General features: G+C 39.3%; 1 protein-coding gene across 3 annotated transcripts in view; it reads right to left on the bottom strand.

Moving 5' to 3' along the window:
* Positions 1-21,706, bottom strand: part of RASGRF2 (Ras protein specific guanine nucleotide releasing factor 2) — a 237,917-nt gene that overhangs the window by 110,251 nt on the left and 105,960 nt on the right. For all 3 annotated transcript variants that reach the window (XM_035014761.1, XM_035014762.1, XM_035014763.1), the window contains exons 10-15: positions 17,107-17,267; positions 15,962-16,028; positions 15,270-15,406; positions 6,828-6,910; positions 1,622-1,870; positions 596-984 (exon numbers count right to left, since the gene is read on the bottom strand). In XM_035014761.1, the coding sequence (XP_034870652.1) occupies positions 596-984; positions 1,622-1,870; positions 6,828-6,910; positions 15,270-15,406; positions 15,962-16,028; positions 17,107-17,267 (1,086 nt within the window). The remainder of the gene's footprint in view (positions 1-595; positions 985-1,621; positions 1,871-6,827; positions 6,911-15,269; positions 15,407-15,961; positions 16,029-17,106; positions 17,268-21,706) is intronic.

Below are 21,706 nucleotides of genomic sequence, written 5' to 3'. Positions count from 1 at the left end.
ATCTAATTCACCTTTAAAAAAAAAAAATTTGGGCTGTCATGGACAATGAACACTGTCTCGAATTTTATTTTTCTCACTCTATCTCTGTTGTAGTAGGAAGCACTGCCTTGGTAACTAAACTTAAGAAGCCATCTTAATGCTTCCGGGCTGGGTCATCCTCAGCAGAGGAGACTGGAAGCAGTACTGGTGTTCAAGGCAGACACCGAAGGAGAAGGCTCTGAGGCCCAAGTTCCCAGAAAAGGGTGCCCACCTCCTACCTCTACACAAAGTATCATGTTAGGCTCATTACCAACCAGCCTTAACCAAATTCCATGAAGAACCTTCCAGTAGTACCATTCAGATAACGCTGTCTTTCCATACACAGCTGACTACAATCAGCCTTTTACTGTAGAAGACCCCAGGACAGCTAACTTTGCCCTCCTTCCCACACAGGCTAGAGTGACCTATAGGCATTGCCTCTTCTAACTAGCCATTGTATTCATTCTACTTTCTACACAGGAGTAGGAAAGCTATAAAGAAAGGGATCTAGGGCTCCAGAAGGAATGGTGGGAAAGCAGGTGGCCAGCAAATACGGGCTGTGGCAGCTGGATAATACCTCTTTGAATACTTCGTTTTAGCTTGTTACACAGATCCACGCGGGGGTTATCTACAGGCTCCTCTATAGATCCCGGGCTTTGTTCTGGAGAAGGAAGGCCTCTGCTAAGATCCAACGGTATTTTGCCAGGGTGCGGTGGTGGGGATGCAGCAGGGCTGTGGGTGGTGGTAGGACTGCTGGATGCTGAGCAGGTAGTCAGGTCCAACGCTCCTATCCTTGAGTTCAACGGAGAAGTCAAGGACAGCTTTCTGGCCCTCACTGGGGAGGACGTCCTGGACACAGCCAGCGGTGGTGGGGAAGAGAATTTGCGACACAAGCGTGGGGATTTGCCATCCACCAAATGTTCACCTCTATTGTTCTGGCTGGTGGCAAAAAACAACTCTAATGACCTAAAAATAAGAACAGAAACCATTGACAGAAGATAGTTAAGTAAAGAGGATTCCTTTGATATCATTCAGAACATGCTCCCTACATTAAAAGGCCACAATATCATCACACTTCTGTTGCTGGATTTCCTTCATTTAAATGTTACCTATATACCACATACTTACTGAAGGAACACAGACACATTTTAGGCCTTGTCTAATCCCTTGCTTACTCAACTGTGGCCCAAAGACCAGCAGCACTGGTATCTCCAGGGAGCTTGTCAGAAATGCAGGACTTAGGCTCCACTCCAGACATGCTAAATCATAGTCTGCAATTTAACAAGACCCCTGAGTGATTCTTAATGCATGTTAAAGTTTGAAAAGACCAACTGTTTAAAAAAAAAAAGGAAAGCCTAAAACAATAGTTAGCTTCCAAATAATCATGGAGCAAGCAAAGATGACTTGGGGACTCTAGGCTTCTCAGCTTCTTCCATGGAGAACTATCTGTGACCTCTACCCACCCCGTTCTACAGACAGGGCATGTAAGTTCCCAGGTGAGCCAGTCCTGTAGGAGCAGCGCTGCAGAGCGCATCTGCTCATCTGCATGGGGACCCAGGGACCGGGGGAGCCAACTTCCACGACAGGCAAGTCCAGAGCCTACCTGACAGGGATGGAGGTAAAAGGCCTCTTGTATATGTCGGAAAGTTTGGCCAGCACCACGGCTGCCGTAGTGAAAATACGATAGGTGTGCAGAAAGGTGTTGAGGAAATCGATACTGAGAAACCGCAAGTCTGTCAGCCGCTCCAGGAGGCGCTCCACGCTGGCGTAGCGGATCTGGGGCACTTTGCAGGAGTTCAGTGTTTTACTGAAGCAAATGTCGGTGTCATCTTTATGAAGACGGGCATCAGACCTACCCACAAAGCAGGAACATAAGAACAAAACCGGGACATGGCTTCCTCTCAGCCACTGAGTATTTCAGTATTCCAAAACACAAACTTGCATGTGGGCTTCCCATTGTATTTGATAAAAGATGTTGATATGACTTATTACATGCAAGAAGGCAGGGCTATAAAAACATCAACTATGTCCTTATAATTTAGGACGATCAGAATTAATTGCAGAGAAGGTAAGAATAATTCATTTCGTTCTGTGGATTCCTTCTGTAGGGGAAGAAAAATAATTTTCTACCTTTCTGAGTTCTTGGCTGAGACTCTTGTAATAAAAGACAGATTAGCAAGAGAAAAACAAACAGAAGTTTATTAACATGCATACCTCATGTACACATGGGAGATACCCAGGGAAAAATAAGCAACTCCCAGAGGTGGCTTAGAATTCAGGCTTAAACACCACCTTAATAAGGAAAAGGAGGGGGGGGGCAGGAGGGGTAGGCCTCTTAGGGGAGAGTAAATGATTTTAGGAAAGATGAATGGGCCCCTAGGAGACTAGATGGGATATAGGATAGTTTGGGACAGTTTGTCTAGGTGTGGGGCTGACTTCTAGTATCCTCTCTTATAATAAAAGTTGGTTGATGAAATTCTCAGGGAGGGGATTTATGACAACTGAGTGCCTTTTGGAGGATCTGTCTTAAGGCAAATAAGAGGAATTCAGAGAAAGTTTCTCCCTGCATTTGCTGTTTTTCAAGTGCCTACAGCTCAATCAATATGCCCAAGTGGCATGTTTTGGGGTGGCACATTCTGCTATCCTTCACTTCTCTCTCTAGTTCAATCACGTTTTATTAGGGAAATGAAACCAAATGCCCTATTTAGGAGGGGCATTGCTTATGTCTTTAAATCAGCATATCAGAAGTGTGCTTAATAACTAATGGGTAGTGGGGGAGAGGGAGACACAGATATCACGGCTATATGCATGGTAATTTTTTCCAAACTTCTAATTTTGTGCATTTGTGTCCCCCCCTTTTTTTTTCTTAACTAAACTGACCAACAGGCTATGTTATTAGGTATTTTTCCCTTTAGAACTGGCTCTTTGATCAATTCTACTGTTTTTCTATATTTTAATGTATTCGTGTCTGTTCTTATCTTACTTTCTTCCCACACTTTCTTACAGTTTGTCATTCTTTTTCTAACTTCTTGAAATGAATGCTTAATTCACTCCATTCTTCCTGGCTAATTAGTGCATTTAAGTCTATCCATTTTATGAGTAGTACAGTTTAATCCATAAATTGTGTGAAATGTTATGTCTTCATTATTTTGCAATATTTTATAGTGTTAAAAATATCTTCATTTTAAAAAAAAGTAATGGGTGAGATTCTCCATGAACAGTATCCACCATTGCCCCCTGCAGTGTTCTGTTTTTTCTCATTCTGTAAAACCTCCAATGTAGCTGCTCCTTTACCCTACTGGATTCCCTGGGCGCCTGAGCAGCCTGTCCAGGTGGATGAGCACGCTAGCAGGAAGGTTCACACAGCAGCCCTTACAATCTGTGGCTGTGCTTAGAGCCCTCAGCCAGTGGTGCACATTTGTTCGAAAGGGCAAAAGAGGTCAGCAGAGAGGCAAAGCTTGTAAGAGGGGATGCCTGGAAGCAGGGGCTGAATCCAAGTGGGGCTCAAAGAAATGCACACCTTTGTTAGGACTGCCCAGAGCTTTCGCACTGCCTTCTGAGACCCCTTATTCCCCTCCACTGCAGTATCTCAGAACAAGCCATCAGTGAAGTCCTGGATTTCACCAGGACTTGATGAATGGACATGCTGCAGGGCCCGGAACGTTCAGTAAGGCAATTGCTTGCTTAGAATCAGCTCACTTGTTGTGAGTGCCCTAAATTAGCCCCTTCAGCACTTCAAGGGATTTTCAATTGTATATTTATTTTCCTTCAAATAAAAAGGAATCAATAACTTTCTTAGCTTGCTCTTGGAAACTTCCCACCCCAACATATGCTTGGTGAGGCAAGAGTACTTCATTTACAGGCTCAAAGGAGCATTTTAAATGAGCAGCTTACCCCTCCTCAGAAACTAAGGGTGGCCCGTTTGTTTTAGCCACTTCATTGATCTCGAAAATACACAAGCACATCTTTTGAGATTCTTGAAAATGGCTTGGGGCTCTTTTTTCCACTCACTATGTGACCCTTAATCAACTTTACTCTTATGGTTCTTAATTTTCTCATTAGGAGAAAGACCTTAGAACTTTCATGAATCAGTAAGTCTGTCCAGAAGATGGCTGATAGAGGTAATCACTTTCTCCCCCACCATTTTCCCATTAAAAATCTCTATTTTCCAAGAAAGGTGAGGTCAACTATTATTAAAAGGAAGCAAGCCTTACCCTACCCTACCCTAAAATGGAAGCATCACTTAAAGAGGTATTTTCACCTAATAAGTATCATAATTTTGCATTCTAATAATAGTTCTGAGCTTTGCAGCTTTTCATTTTAATTACTTTACTCCAAACACTAGAAGAAATGGGGTACCTGGCTGGCTCAGTTGGTAGAGCATGCAACTCAACAGGGTTGTGAATTCTAGCCCCACACTGGGCATAGAGCTTACTTAAAAAACAACGACAACACTGGAAGAAAAAATATGTTGTGGCAACATTAAATTAAAATAAAACCGACTAATTATACCACTGTCCTTCAAAATTATATTTTCCTTTTAAGAAAAGAAAATAAATTAAATATGATAAAATTATTTAATTTTCTTTTATTACACTGAACGCAGTGTTTATTTCCTAAGGGGCTCTCAAGTGAGATATAATGCATTACTTAAACCTCCTGTGACAATAACAACTCCTTTTTGGTGAACTTAAAAAAGCAATCTTGAGACATGAAACCCAAATCACCTATTATAATTAAGTTTTAAAGGGAAGTGAGTACCTGCAAAGTGATGCCATGTCAGTAACAAGACACAATTAGGATAATTTTTCTTTTAACTATCAAAAAAATGTTGTCTTTTTTTATTTCATGGTGTGTGACCAAGGAGAGGCACAGGGAGGCACTAATACAGAATTTAGGGTAGAACAGGGCCACAGGGGGAACTATCAGAAGGAAAAGAGACTGCAAAATTATCCTCTTTCCTCTGACTGAGGAAAACCAGGCTCAGTAAGTCTGGGAAAAGTGGAATGAAGAAATATATGAGACTTTACTCTGCCTTGGGATTATGTCTAGAATAGGATAGATGGGCATCAAAACATGCGTGACTCTAACAGAAAATCTTTACAGGTTTCTGTCCTAGCAGGAGAGCAGTTCCTACTCATTCAAGCATCACTCTGTATACCCATAAGAGGAAGTCCTGGTCTGTGTGTGAGGGAGTTACACTACGAGGTTGGATATGGACACTTGTCAAACGGACATTATAGGAGACAGAAGATGCCTTTGGGCACCAGCCATAACCAGTCAGACACAAAACTAAAATTTGTGTCTGTATTCATTTTTAAAGTCAACAAAATATATGTATAGCATATGTAAAGTAGCTCTAGGGTTTAGGAGCTTATAACTTGGCTGCAATGTCCAATTTACATATTCTCATTCTAAAGCAGTTGGGACTTTCATGGCTGTCTAGCCTTCAAGAAACTACTTTTAAAAATGAAAAAAAGTTACATATGCTATTTTGTGAAATATTAAAATAAGAATCCTATGGTAGAAAATTAAAATAACTCTAACCAAATGATGTGAATTTAAAAATTAAGTCACAATTTGGACCTTTTGATTGAATACTGCATACCTGGTCTTAATCTTAGCATCATACATTTTTAACTAATGTGGTTCAAAAAAACTATACTAAATCAAAAACCAAAAAACTGAATGTTAAAGGAATTTTCACACTAGAGCCTTAAAATGATTCTACCTAAAATGTTTTTAAATTTGACCAGTAATTTAAAATACTATCATTCTTTCACAGTTTATATTTTTCTGTAGTAATTATGGCGGAGTATAACATACTCTGTCTTCATCTGATACAATAATAAGTTCTAAAAGTTGTACTGTTGGGATGGTGCTAAGTACACTAATTTCCTATCAGAAGAGGAAAATTAATGTCATTTATTGTCTTAGCACAAACAGCTTAGATCTAAAAACAATCCACATTAAAAATGCATAGAAGATAAATATTTTCTTGGTTTCATGTAACTTTTTTTAAAGATATAACAGGACTGCTCTCAAAAACACATTTTATTCTTAGAATTTGAACTGCAAATAACCAAAAAAAAAAAAAGAGAGAGAGAACAGGGAACAATTTGGTCAGCTTCAAAATACTCCTGAAACAATTTCAGAATTTATAATCAAAAAAGTATGTAGAGACAAAAGCATTAAGACAGAGAGCAATGGCACACAGTTAATGATATAACTTCTCATTTTAAACTACCATTTCCCTATTGGCCACCTTAAATTATAGGATATGTTTTGTTAACAAAACAGAGAGACAGCATGATAACAGACTTGAGCAAATCCACATATGGGCAGTAGTAGACAGTACCCTGGGAAGGCCAATTGATTCATGTCAAGTGTCTTCACAATCTAAATATATCTCTACAACCAAATCTGAGTAATACGATTCAGACCCACTGGGAAGATGCCAAAAGAATGTGCCATACTTTGACCCAGCCTCTGACCTTGGATACATCTGGCTGTCACAACTTTTCATATTGAACTTGAAAAATCTCAATAGGCTTTTGTCCTGAATAAAAGCATATGTAACAGTATGAAAAACATTTTTTTATGCTATGAATCAATAAACATGAATCTGAAAAGCCATTTTGATAGTCTTATTATTTATAATAGCATACCATGAATTATTGCATTACTGTCAAGAAACATATTCACAAAAATGAAGCAGAATCCTACTGAAGCAATATTTCATGCAGGGCTTTATGTTCTCTACCAATTCGACTTGATTAAAATGTAAGGGAAAGGATTATTACACTTACTTAATCATATGTGGCACAGTAACCTTGGAATTCTCTTCAAATACTATAGTCATTAAACCATTACACCGTATATTGTCCACACACTGCGAAATTAAAAAACAAACAAATTCAACCCACATGAAAACCTAGGCAGATCATATAGTCTCAGAATCGTTTATAGCCACAAAAACAAGTTGAGTTTCTCATTTTGTCTCTGGGCACACACACACAGCAGCACATAAACATTATACATTGAAGAACAGATTCAATACCCAGATACCCAAACTGTGCACCTGGCAAACACCTGAGGATAGATATAAGAGCTGTATTCTCCTAGAACGTACTGCCTAAGGACTCTGGCCCCAATGTCACATCATCACAATTCTCTGCCAGGAGCTGCACCAGGTGAGAGGTTTATATCTTCTGACAGTAACTGCCTCTGCTATATTCATTCTCTGCCTGAGGGTGGTCTGGGGCAGGCTGAGTAGAAATGATGGCTTTCGCGGATGGAATTCATCTTCTGTCTCACTAGTAAGCTCTATGCCTGCTTCTAAGGTGGTTTTTTTTCCCCACACTTTACTAGCTTCTCTAGCAGTTTCTATTGGCACCATGTTGATTTGATGAGGATGCACTGTGTAATTTCTCCTGTTTCTGGAATGCATGAAGCCCTGTTCATCTTTTTCTCTTTTCTTTTTAGGAGAAAAATTCAAGAACTTCTGCTAATTTCCACTGTCTTATTTACTTATGCCTTATCAATTTAAAAATTCCCTTTGCAATTAGAGAAAAGTTAGAGAAGGATTTATTTTGAATTACACATCTTCTTTTTGAACAAAACAGAAAATGAAAAAAGATTTAAGCAATTTTTAAAATCAGAACTTATTTCTAGTTACTAGGATACCATGTAGTGATTTATAACTGTAATTAAATGGTATGAAGAGGTTGATTGGTGGAGGGTGAGGGGCACGGGGAAGAGTGTTGTATGGGGACAGGACTTAGACACAGACAGGGAGAGAAGAGACGGGATAAGTGATCCTTTACCCCAGTGGCCTTCTTTTCATTCTCAGTGTTTTCTAAAGCACAATGAGGATGCTGCTTGAGTTACCAATGCAGGAAGTGAGAGGACAGAGATGGTGTTTAGTGGAAAATGAACAATGTTCCTTCAGTTTCCTTTAACATTTTAAGCAAATGGCAGAGTTACAAAAACAACAGCTTTAGGATGATTTAGGATTATAGTTTCTATGTTTAGATTTTCTATTTGATTCTTTGACACATCAACCTGGTCCTTTTTACATAATAATCTTTTCTTTTTCCTTCCTTCCTTCCTTCCCTCCATCTATCTTCCTATCTGCCTTCCTTCCTTCCTCCCTCCCTCACTTCCTTCCCTTCATCTATCTTCCTTCCTTCCTTCTTTCCTCCCTCCTTCTCTTCCTTCCAGCCATCTTCTTTCCTTTCTTCCTTCCTTCCTTCCTTTCTCTTTCTGGCTTTAAAATATTTTAAACATTCTTATTTTACAGTCTTTTCCAAGCTGTCGCCCTATTATCTGAAATTCCAGCAATATTAATTCTGCTATTCACTGTGTCTTCTGACTCTCTCATGATAGATAAGTTACTTACAAGATTTGTAATTTTTTATTTTGAGCACACTGTCCTGAGGCCTGAATTTTAAAGTGTTGCTAACGGAGTGACTTTTGTGTTTGCTTCTACCAAGCAGTCTTGGGATTTCAACAGTTCCCAAAACTGCTTTTACGTTAATTCCTCAGTTTGGATTTTTCACACCATGTGAATATTATGCCTTTAAATTTCAAATCCATAGTCCAGAAACACATTCATTTCTTCCAAAGGAAATTTTTAAAAAATCAGAAACCAAGACAAAAACAAACTTCCTTATTTTTGGGGGGGGCTAATGGGAAGTTTTTTGAGTTCTTATCTCACAGAGGGGATACCCTTCCAATATCCAGGATTTAAACAGGGAGCTTAATTGGTTTAAGGGGCCCACGGCTACCTCAGTCCCTTTAGTTAAAACCCCTCAGGCTTGGGACCAATACTCAATCAAAAATCATTCCTAGGTCTCTAGGTCTTCAGCTTAGAAGCTTTCTGCTCTAACTTTAAGTTTCTTCGGTATTTCTGACAACTAGAGATTTCTGTAAAATATCACCAATCTGTAAATGTCACCAGTGTATTTAAAAAATTTTTATTATATTGATTTTATATGTTAAACATTTCTGCTTTTGTAACTAGAGGGGATCTAAATCAGCTCAGTCCTCTATACTGTCAAAATTGGAACTTGAGATAAATATTTTAGGTCCAAAAGAGATTTGTGTGACTACTTTTGACCATCTCATTATCCAATGTCATATCTCATTCATAAATCTCTCTGATTTACTGTATGAAGTATTAAAATTATTTTCAACAGAAAAAAATTTTCACTTACATTCAAGTTTCAGGAAATCAAAACATACATGCAATCTGAGCCATAGCTCAAAGGCCATGTAATAAAAATCCTCATTTCCTAGAGGCTCCACAGACAGGCTGCAGTGACAACATGGGTTTACAAACAGAACTCCTGGGGGCTCTGGGTCCACTAGCTCTACTTCAACAAGAGTATTCCGTTTTTTTCTCACTTCCATTTGGGATTTTGAATGATGCTGCCCTGGAGAAAGGGTTCTCTTCCATAAAAAAGTTAGACTACAATAGGATAATCTGTGTATGAATATATTTATATTGGAAGGCATGGTATATATTCATGCCACATAAGCCTTTTAGTTATGTTGGAGAAAAGTGACTGAGCCCTGAGAAAATGAATCCTCATTCAAGAAGAACCATGATAAGCAAAGTGTCACATATCTTTAAGCATACACCAAATGTATGTGAATTACAGTAAACCTTGAAATTAACAGAACTGAGAATAACACGCATGTTCACAATAGCCCCAGACAATTTTGAGGCAACTGGTCCTTAGAAAATTGCTGAGAATGACTTCTCAGCAAGGTCTTTTGAGGATCTTACTTAAGGCAATACCTGTTCAAAGGTCACTGTCTACTGTGACCTACCACCACCCTTTTTACCTTCTAACACTTCTAAGTAGTGGGAAGAAAGGTTAGATTAAATTTTTCTCTTTTAACTCACCTTTTTATGTTAAAGTAAAAAATTCCCTATTGATTCCAAAGAAGCTATTTTAAGGGATAAAGCATGTGAGAGCGTTATAGATTTGTCTACACAAGGTGTACATTTTCACACATCTGCCCAAACCAAGCTCAGAGGTGAATTTTAATTCTGCATTTTAGTTAATACCCATAATTACAGAAAAATCTGTTTAATATACCATTATGTATGACAAGAAGACAAGCATAAATGAATGCACTATATTGAAATGAATGGTCAAATCCTCAGCCTCAAATTTTTCCCTATAAATAGATGAAAAGGGAAGAATTATTGGTCAAGACCATTAGCTATTTGTTGGTTTTGTTGGAGGTGCCAACAGTTAATTATGGCCTTACTGGTGTAACTAAAGGTGTAATTAATCATTCAAGCAATTGTTACTTCTAAAAATTACAGCTTCAGAGAAGAGGCCTGGCAAAACCAATAGACTTAATTTTTGTATCGAGTTCTTTATGTGAAACTGGGATTGTATCAATAGTCAGAAACCACTTTATTATCATAAATAAGAGCCATATGTGATTAGTGTAACAGGGCACAATAACTTAGCAAGGTGGCTTTAAACCAAGTCACAAAAAAATTAAGATCTAGCAAAACAGAGTGACAAAAATAAAATGACAAAATAATGGAGAACATATTCATAATTTGACTTGAAGGAAAATGTTTATTTCCCTAGTCTGTAGAACAGCTCCAATGAATAAATGTCCATCTGGCATAAACATATAAGAAATAGAAATGGTAGAAAATGTTAATCTCATTGATAATTATAGAAATGTAAATTAAAACCAGTAGAGAATCATACCACTTTTTTCATTAAATAGGAAGATGTGATAAATGTGACAAAATTCAACAATGGCACAGGACTTAGAAAAAGTTGCACAGATATCTTGCCAATGATGTAGTGAAATGATGAGTTACAGACTTCTTACGTTTTGGCAGTCTGTCAAGTCACGAATCGTGAAGTCATGGAAGTGATCAGGCCCTCTGTACCAAACTTACCCTCTGTGGGGAAGATATGCCAACAAGGGACCTTGAAAGGGAGAGTAACTCCTTGTATAACAATGTTTAGCACCACATCACATATTAATGCTAAAACCTGGAATATATCCAACTATTTAGGAAAAGCTGGAAAAGTGGTATGTTAATGTGGTAGTGTGTGTGTGGCCATTCGAAGACACCAATATGGAAGAATTTTATATAGAAAGATGTAAATGAGGTAAAACATGAAAATGATGTATATATACACTGGGAGCCAAACTGTAAAATTATTTCTGCATGGCAGGATTGTGGAAGTTTTAGAAATGGAAACCACTGATTTTCAGGGCAAAGTTTCTCCAATTTAATTGTGCAAAAGTGATCTGTGGAGCTTGTTAAACCTGGGGGGGTGTCTGGAATGTAGACTCAGGAACCTGCAAGTTTACAAAAACCCTTAGGTGGAAATACTGTGATAAATGTTAATTTAGTGGGCTGAGTGTTGGGAGTATTTTTAGCTCCTTTTTATGTCCACATTTTTACATATACATAATAAAATATTAAACAGTACATTTTCAAGCATTCAGTGGGCTCATCTTATTAATAATGAATCTGTCCAGAGACATATTGGGAGACTGACAAATACCATCAATGTATGTATAGCGCATAATTTCCCCCACAAAATGAAAATGCTTTAAGCAGAGAACAAAGCCAGTTGAGAGGCAGGCTGCTAGGTGGCAGGCTAGGCTCAATCAACAGTGGAGCACTCTGTCCCTACAACCCACTAACCAAACCCCGCATTGGCAAAATCACTAAGTACCTCAGAGCACTCACTACCGTACTCAGCCCTTAGTAGCAGTGGACACGTGACCACTCCCTCCTCTTTGGTACATTTTCCTCACTTGACTTCCAGGACACCACACCCTCATGGCTGTCCTACCACACTAGTGGAACCTTCTCAGTCCTCTTGTGTCCTCCACGACCCCTGACTCAGTCCATGCCCTTTTCTCATTTCTATCTCTACTTACTCCCTAGGTGGTCTCAATACTCTCACAGCCTTAAACACGACCTAAATGACACAGACTCTCCCACCTGGACCTCTCCCCTAAACACTGGACTGCTGCTCACTTAACAACCCGGTATTAGTGAGTTGCTTCCTGAACAACTCCATGCAAATGTCTAATAGCCTTCTGAAACTGAACCTATCCTAGAGTAAGCTTCTGCTATTCACTGCAAACTCTGTTAATGACCACTCCATTCTTCCAGTTGCTCAGGCCAAAAACTCTGAAGACATCCTTGATTCTTCTTTTTCTCTCACACCCCAAATAAAAGCCATAATAAAACCCTGTTGGCTCTACCTTCAAAATGAATCCGGAATCACAACCCTTATCTCCAGCTCCATTCCTGCCTTGCTGAGCTGAGCCTTCAGGAACTCTGGGCTGGGTTACTCCAGCAGCTTCTCATTCAGCTCCCTGCTGCCACTCTTGCCCTCAGCTCCCAGTCTATGTGAAACACAGCCGGGAAAGCGATCCCTTTAAAACTTAAGTCAGATCATGGAATTCCTGTGTCAACCCTTTAAGAGATTTTCATCTGACTCAGAGTACACGCTAAAGCCCTTTCATTGGTTTAGGGGGCCCTCCCTGGTTGGACCTCTGCTACCTCTCTGACTTCCTCTTTTCCTAGTCTCCCTCTCATATGTTCCACTTCAACCACACTGACTTCGTGCTATTCCTCAAAATAGGCAGTGTCCTCCTACTTCAGTCTTCAAAATGGCTCTTCCCTCTCTTTGAAATGATTTTCCCTTCATCACATATCTACATGGTATTTCCATCAGTTGCTACAGTCTTTGTTTAGATGTCTCCTGCAGCCTGAAGGGACCACTGTTTTAAAGGTGTACTGACCCACACCTACCCCCAGTAGTGCCATCTTTCCTACCCTGTCCTATCCCCTTCTAGCATAAAACAGTATGTACTTACTTATCACATTTATTGTTTATTTTCGATCTTCCTCTCACTAGAATGTAAGTAACATAAGGTCAGAGAATTTTTGTTGTTGTTACCTCTTTCGTTCATGATCTATCACAGGTGCCTAAGCAGTGCCTGGCATATACTATCATTGCATAAATATATTTGTTGAATGAATGAAATAACACGTGTCAAAGCCACACAACATCAAGGCTCCGTCAAACATAGTAATTTCATGAATTATATCATTGTCACTCAAAAAGATAGAACTTTCTGTTAGCCTTATTCTCCAATTCACTTGTAGATACAATGTGGTAGAATTTAACATATTAGCCATAGAGACTTGGGGAAAAAATATGAAGTTGTGTACTTCTGCCTCAAGATGGAGTCTAAGTAGGCTCACTCGGATGCTTATGACAAACAAAGCATTGTACCCTTTCTTTAAAAAACCAGTTATAGGATCCTCCATGCACCCAAGGGTCTTTCTTTCATAGCAATGCCTCACCAGGCATGCTAATAAAGGTTTGGATCTTTTATCAATTCTGTATCTTAGGAGCCCCAGTTGTATAATAAGGTAGAAGCTAGAAGCAGCTAGAGAAACACCTTTGCCTACTCCTTTTCTCCCCATTCTTTCTACTTATCTTGGCTTCACAACACCTGCAAAATTTTGTCGCATTAAGTTGTCCACTGACCTTTCTTCCCTACTGGCCTGCCTATCTCTTTGAGACCAGGGACCATCGCCATATCCCTGATACCTACACGATACCTGGCAGTATATGTTGATTGCTCAACAAACATTCATAGAACCATGAATGATTCAGAGTTTTGTAAGGTAAGAGATATATTACAGAGACTAAAGTATTAATTCATACAGTACAGAGCTAATGAAAGTATTGATAAATCACCACAAGGATATAATTATGCAAATACAGAAGATCCCATGTTTTCATTCTTTTTTTGGCCAGAAAAGAAGCGCCTTCACTTGAAGCTATTTATTCACCATCAAAGGAATCCTGGCGTATATAAGCATAAATCCAGCACTCCTGTAGAGGATGTTTAGAATGCTAATAAAAGACCATTAGGATTAGGTTTGACTCCTGACTCAATGAAGTAGCATAACTTTGGACAAACACTTAGCCTTCTAGACCTCAGGTTCCTCACCTGTGAAGTGGGCTGATATTTCAGTTTACCTTCAGAATACTATTGTCAGGATCAAATTAGATTAAGTCTGTAAAATTTCTTTTGACACATAAAAATAATTATTTTGCCCTTCACTGTCTTTCTATTTTCCCTCAGTTTTCAGTCACTCAGAAAAAAATTAACATTTTTATCTAAGTTTTATATATAAATTACTATGAGCTCTTCAGAAAAAAAGAAAGCATTTGAATCTACAGTATACGCTTTTTCCATTTGCCCCAATCTTCCTTGAATTAATACAGAAAATAATTACCAAGCCTTCTTTTAATATTTTCCCTACACAAACATTTTTCTCCCATATTGGCTAATGGAGTAAAAATTAACGTGGAGCTTGGATTTAAGAATGCCTAAGCCCAATCACAACTAGTTTTGATATATTTCCAATTTCTGTATAAATGCAGCAATTCCTTAACTGGGCATTGCTGATCAAGGAAAAGTATACAAATCTGTTTCCTGATTTTTTTCTATATAAAATACAGGAAAGCTCATTTTCAGGTTTCATTCTAGAGACAGTATCTCTTCTTTGATGTGATTCTTTAATTTGTGATTTCTCACCACAGCCCTTGTTAGCTGTTTTTGTATCTCTCACCATTTTCCTACCTCAGAAACAAGTAAGCATAAGATAATCTGGGGGGGGGTCACTGGAGAATCTACTGCTAACAGGGCAATTTTAACACTGCTCAACACAACTGATTACACTTACAGCCTGTACAAAAATGCCCAGGAATTAAAATGCAAGTACCACATTTCAGGTAAATTTTAACCTTACCAAGAAAAACAAACAACAATAACAAATGGTCCCAGCTAACAAGATACACAGGGGTGATGGCAGGGACCACAGCAAACAGATGTAAGTTTGTTAATAAAAACAAAATAACTAGGGTGCCTGGGTGGCTCAGTTGGTTAAGCGACTGCCTTGGGCTCAGGTCATGATCCTGGAGTCCCGGGATCGAGTCCCGCATCGGGCTCCCTGCTCGGCAGGGAGTCTGCTTCTCCCTCTGACCCTCCCCCCTCTCATGTGTTCTTTCTCTCTCTCATTCAGTCTCTCAAATAAATAAATAAAATCTTAAAAAAAAAAAAAAAATAACTAAAAATCTCCCCCCACCAAGTTTATGTTGTGAAATTAAAAACAGCAACAGCAACAACACAACTTACGGCAAAAGCCACTTGCTTACCTGACTTATGTCACTCGTCCAGGCAGCTTTCTCCTGGCGTGAAGGTGCTAACAAGACTACAGTGAAAGGGGCGGAATCAGGAGGCTCCACTACTATTTTAAAATCCAGGTGTCCAAACACTTGCCCAGAACCTTTGGCTTCAACACACGCAAAGCAAACAATTAGATGTGAATACAAAAATATGAGTGATAGCTGCTTTCACAGAGTTCTACTAAGATGACTGATGTGTGTTCAAATCCAGAATCTCATTTCAGCAACACGTGTACTTCTCCGGCAAGGGGAAGCCTTTACCAAGTTCAGAAGTAGATAAAGAAGCTGAGGTCAGCAGGTTACTCAGGACTAGGATCCCTGGCTCCTACTCATTTCCTGTTTTCTTTCTTTCTTTCTTTTTTTTTAATTTCCATAATCTACAGAATTCCAACACTCTCTAATTCAACTCCTTTCTTCTCTGCCTGCCACTGAAAAAGTCACTATCATGAGACAAATTCAGTAAAATATGAACTCCCAAAGATGGTTTAACGAAGTTCACAGGTTAAATGATTCAACAGAACTTTTCATATATAAATGACTTCAGGGAGTGTATTTTCAACATCTTCCCTGCCTCCTTAAGCAGCTCTTCTTAGCTATAAGTAGATAAAAACCTTAAGACCTTGTTATTCTACCATAATTCTAAGACATAGAATGTGACTTACAGTCATCATCACTCGCATCGGGCTCCTCAATCAACGTACATTCTATTAGAGAGAGAACCCCACCTGTCTGGAAACAAACCAATGTTTCATTAAGAGGCTGACAGTCTTGCATACGTTGGGAAGCTCAGATTTATAAACCTTTATTCAAATTGCCACAGAAGAAAGCACAACAGTCCTGCATCACAAATAATTTTTCATAGATTCCAAAACTAAATTTAGTTGTGTAAAAGCAATTAAACTCACTGAACTTCATGATTCTTCACCCCCAACCGACGCTCACTCCCAGTGTTTATAAATTGAGCAGGTCAGCCCGTGGGAGACTAGTTGGCACCTTGAGAGTGAATACAGCTGAGCCCACTAACCAGGAAGCGCTGCACGCAGTGGAAAACCATCATCATGGCGCCGGGTGAGAAGGCAGGCACTCTTAACAGAATGTATAGGTAGGCAAACTTTTTCTATAAAGAGCCACATAGTAAATCTTTTAGGCTTTGCAAGCCATATGATCTCTATCGCAGCTTCTCAAATCTGCCATTTTTAAAAGCATGAGAGCAGCCAGACAATAGGTAAGCACACGAGCGTGGCTGTGTGACAATAAAGCTATATTAAGGGTGCCTGGGTGGCTCAGATGGTTAAGCGTCTGCCTTCGGCTCAGGTCATGATCCCGGGGTCCTGGGATCGAGCCCCACATCGGGCTCCCTGCTCCTTGGGAGCCTGCTTCTCCCTCTGCCTCTCTCTCATGAATAAATAAATAAAATCTTTAAAAAAAAAAAGCTATATTAACAGGCAGCAGGCTGTGGGCCGTGGTGTGCTGACTCCGTATAGGGCAAGATAAAATAGCATTTAGCAAATATTAGATCAGTACACTGTAGTGATTTAACAGGACTTCTGTAGCTCAACAGTAATTGTTCTTTCCAGGTGATGATTTTAATTGCATTTCTTTATGGAAACACACACTTAAATTTCTATTATTTTGGATACAACTGACAACAAAGTACATGTCAAGCTTAGCAACTGCATGGTTGCCTCACTACGCACCTGTGACAGTCTGGGTTTTTTGATACTAGGCATGGGAAAGCCATAATTAAGTTAACCTCAGCACCTCTCAAGTGCATGGACATAAGTGGAATAGTCATGTAAACCCGTACCTTGAGCAGATGGAGCTTTCCTCCTGAGCTTCTTGTACAAATTAAAAAGTGTTTTGTAAATAAGAAGCACTGTCTTTCTCCTTCCTTTTTCAAAGACAATGAACCCAGGCGAACTTTACTAAGTTTCCCCCTCTCAACAGAAGGTACTTGAATAAGAGAACCTGGTGATCACAAAAGTGAAGAATACACAGCAATTAAAATTCTGTCAAGTGAGAGCTGTTCTTGATGCAACAAACTCTAGGGCCTGTTTCCCAAGATACCAGGGACTTATTCGATGCACCACTCACTGGAAGTAAACCCGCTACACTCTGAGCAGAAGAGACAATGCGTTGGGTCTTAAGGGTCCAAGCAATTCCTACTACTTTTGTAAAACATTTCAGACTCATTGATTATTCATCTATAAACTTTACAGTAAGTTTGAAAGAAAGCCAAACTGGGATTCAAACAACAAGGCACGTCTGCCATCTGTCCCTTGGTGATCTGATCTCAGTCAAGCTCTTTACTTAAGAATAAGATACATATTGTATAATTACATATGATAATAATGACAACATAATAAAAAGAAAATAGAATTTATTCTTCCTGAGGCCATGAAGGTAGACAAAGAGCATATTAGTAGAGTTTACTTTGTATTTAAAAAATAAAATTTACAATGCATGTATATTATAAAGATACACAAATTATACAATTCAATGCAATTTAGTTAATTTTTAAAGGGCAGCTATTTCAGGTTCTATTGAAATTATGTGTGATGGGGCGCCTGGGTGGCTCAGTCAGTTGGGTGTCTGACTCTTTAATTTTGGCTCGGGCCGTAACCTTGGGGTTGTGGGATCAAGCCCCACACAGGCTCTGTGCTGGGCGTGGAGGCTGCTTGGGTTCTCTCTCTCTCCCTCTCCCCCTGCCTCTCCCCCACCTTGTGCTCTCACTTGCTCTCTTTCAAATAAAATATAAATAAGTAAATAAATAAATAAATAAATAAATATAAATAAAGTGTGAGAAAAATTCTTTGTGAAATCTAAATGGAAAAGAAGTCATGAAGTCTATACCCAGAGCATTCCTGTGAGCAAACCTGTCTTCCATTCAATGTGAGAAGCTGTACAGAGACTTCATAATTTCACCTTGATAATGACCTCCCTCTCCCCACAAAATAAAATTCCAATCTAAGTTAGATATCAAACCAAAAAATACTAGGAAAGATTCTTGTAAATACCTTGACTTCTGAATTACCTTGAGTCAGCAATATTTCTACTATTTGTTCAATCTACTACCTACCCCACATGCAGCCTTACAAAGGCACGTATCAGTCCCATAAGAACCATTAAATGCATATCCAACCCTTTAATATTAACAGGGGTCAGCACTAAAAAACGAGATTGCAGGCAACCTCATTTCCTCTTCATACATTTTCTGCATTTCTTGATTATTTTTTAATGAGCATAGATTACTTCCGTAAGTGATGAAAACCCCACTAAAGTTGTTCGTATATGTAAAATGGTAAAACTAGGACTGTGTGGGTCACAAAATGTTCACATTAGCATATGAATATTCCAAATAGCATCTACTTCTTAACAGAGATCTAAAGAAGGGTGGGGCTGGGGTGGGGGTGAGGGAGTGGGGGGTGGGTGGGATCCAAGCCTCCATGTGCAGATTCCATCTATTCAGGTGAGTGTTTAGGTGGGGCTGCCTGACAGAGGCAGAGTAGGCAGCTATGGGGGGGGGGGGCAAAGAATAGCATGGAAAGAGTCCTGGGGGAGGGCGTGGGACTGAGGAACAAGGGGCAGGAGAAGGCTTGACTCCGCTGAAGGGAACAGGTAAGAGGAGAGGGAAAGGAGGAGGTGAGGCAGGTGGGAGCAAGCTGTCAGAGAGCACAAGCAGCAAGTAATTAAATTTGAAGAGTAAAGGAGGGGTGGGGAGAGCAGAAGGCAGAATGCCTAGAGAAGTAAATGAGCGAGTAATAGCAGAAGGATCGTACTCATGGGGCTCACGGGCTGGAATGAAAGCCAGAGGAGCTCTTTCAGAAGAGGACCTGATTCACCCCTCATTTCACAGAAGAGAAAACTGAGGCCTGAGGGGCTAAGCAGCTCTCTTAAGATCACACCAGAGTGAGTGGCATGGCCAGGAGACAGCAGTGGATTCAGCAACATTAAAACTGACCCTTGGAAAGGGATCGGATGGGAGAAGACAGTACATTCTAGCTTTGCCATGGGTGGTCGTGAGATCAGTTAGGGCAGACTGGAGCTTAAAACAAATATCTTGGTGGATAAACAGGTGTAGGAGTCACTTTCAGAAAGGTAACCAAGTTCATGAAGACTCAATATTATGTGTTAAGTGCTTCTAGCATTTAATGATTTTGTAAAACAGAAATTACAGAATATACTGTTAGCTCATATGTTAATAATACTGTGAATTTCACCTTTCAGGTAAAAAAAAATTAATGTTTCATTAGCAACGATACACTAATCTGCTTGATCTGTAACTGTTGATCTCGCTATGTATATTAGGTATATACAGAAGTCTATACATCAGAATTAAAAGTGAGTAATTTCAACACTATTGTTTGGTTTATAAAATAATCATATTGGAAAAAACATGTTAGGTGGATTTTTTTTTTCACATTTTATCTTATGTTTGACCTGGTGTTTCAACACAACTATAAGACTTGGGGACTCCCCTCTAGTTAATACAAGTTAAAGGAATATTTAGTATTAAATTAGTAATTCCTCAGTATCAGACCATTGCTGCAACACAGTCCCTTGCATCTCTATCACCGCTCAACCTAATAATTGGGGTCAATTTACAACAAAGCTTCTGTTAATTCAATCACTAAATTCCGAAAGAGTGGCATTCAGGACCGGCTAACGCCCTTATTCTTCATTCCACTCAGTAGTGAGAAGCAACAAAGAGCAATTTCCAGGTTATTTGGTTAGGTATTTGAGGAGGTACAATTATTTCCAGACCCCATGTTACAATTCCAAAGAACACTGCTACACTGAAAGGACATAATTTCCAGTCTGGGAATGATTAAGGTACCACAGAGGTCCAGGTCTCATTCTCAATGCATTTAGCTCTGAATTCGGTCACCTTCACTTAATGATCCTGAGTCACATTTCCACAAGACGTTGACTATGTAGAACGGTTTTGTGCAAAATGTCAACTTAGTAAGGTGCCTTATCGTCTACTAAATATTCATATATATTTCATGTTACTGAAAAATAGAAACTCATTTCAAAATTTAGATCTTGGTTTTTAAATTTACATCATACTCACACAGGCACTAGTCTAGATGCTCCTGTGAGCATTATTAGTCCGTGTCATTTTCACCACATCCCGAAAAGCCGGGTACTATTAACTCCAACGCAAGGAGAGCAAACGGAGGCAAAGGAGGGTTAAGTAAATTGCCCAGTATCCTACAGCAAGGAAGAGGAGGGGGCAGGATTTGACGTCCAGTGACATGGTTATGCTGTCTTCCTATTGTTGCCTTGGACTCTTACACTTTAGTTCAACAAACTCTGAGTAGACTTTAGAAAATAAATGACATTGGGACGCCTGGGTGGCTCAGTCGGTTAAGCGTCTGCCTTCGGCTCGGGTCATGATCCCAGGGTCCTGGGATTGTGTCCCGCATCGGGCTCCTTGCTCCCTGCTTCTCCCTCTGCCACTCCCCCTGCTTGTACTCTCTCTCTCTCTCTCTCTCTCTCTAGCAAATAAATTAAAAAAAAAAAAAGAAAGAAAATAAATGACATTATCAGACCGCAATATGATATAGTCCTTTGCATCCTGCTCATCAACTGTTTAATCATTAGAAACAATTTACAATAAAGCTTCTGTGATTTCAATCACTAAATTCCCACAGATTGAGATTTGAGATTAGGTGATGCCCCTATTCCAAGGAGGCCTTTTGGGTGACCTGGATGGTTTCTTTTTTCTAGTCCTCAGAATAACAATTCATTTAAGATTAAAACCACACATATATTTGTGCATATGCGCACGTGCGCGCATGCACACACACACACACAGAAACATACCTCATACCTTCCCTAAAAGTAAGTAACACAAATACTAGTGGACAATTAGAGCTAGGTTGTAGTCCATTTCAAAGAAAATAGAATCCTTCAAAGTTTAAAAGAATAAGAAACCCACCTCACTGGGTTTTAAAGTCTGTTAAGGGTATTAAGGAGAAGTAATAATAGGAGCAACCAAAGCAAAACAATGTAAACTTCCCAAATTATATGTAATTGGATTCCTTTCTACTTTCAGATTCAGGTCTGATTTTTTAAAACCAACTTTATTGAATAATTCCTAAACACACTAACCAGCCAAACAATACAGAAAAATACTGTAAAGACAAATCATTATATCAACATCAATACAATAATAACATCAGATATATTAATAGCTGACAGAAGTGCTTTAAACATGTGGCACAAACAGGCAATCAGTAACATCTGGACAGGAATCAAAGGGAGAGGCGGCTCATGAGGGCTTTTCCTCCAGGTGCATTGAAAAAAAAATGACTTATTCAATATACTCGGCCTTCCAGCATTTTTCATTAGAGATGGTTTTTTTTTCAAACTTAGATAAGAGCAGTCTAAGTTTGTAGAAA

The sequence above is a fragment of the Mirounga leonina genome, unplaced genomic scaffold (assembly GCF_011800145.1).
Source record: "Mirounga leonina isolate KUSES-001 unplaced genomic scaffold, KU_Mleo_1.0 Mir_168, whole genome shotgun sequence".
NCBI lineage: Eukaryota > Metazoa > Chordata > Mammalia > Carnivora > Phocidae > Mirounga > Mirounga leonina.
This window is presented reverse-complemented; position numbering and strand designations above follow the sequence as displayed.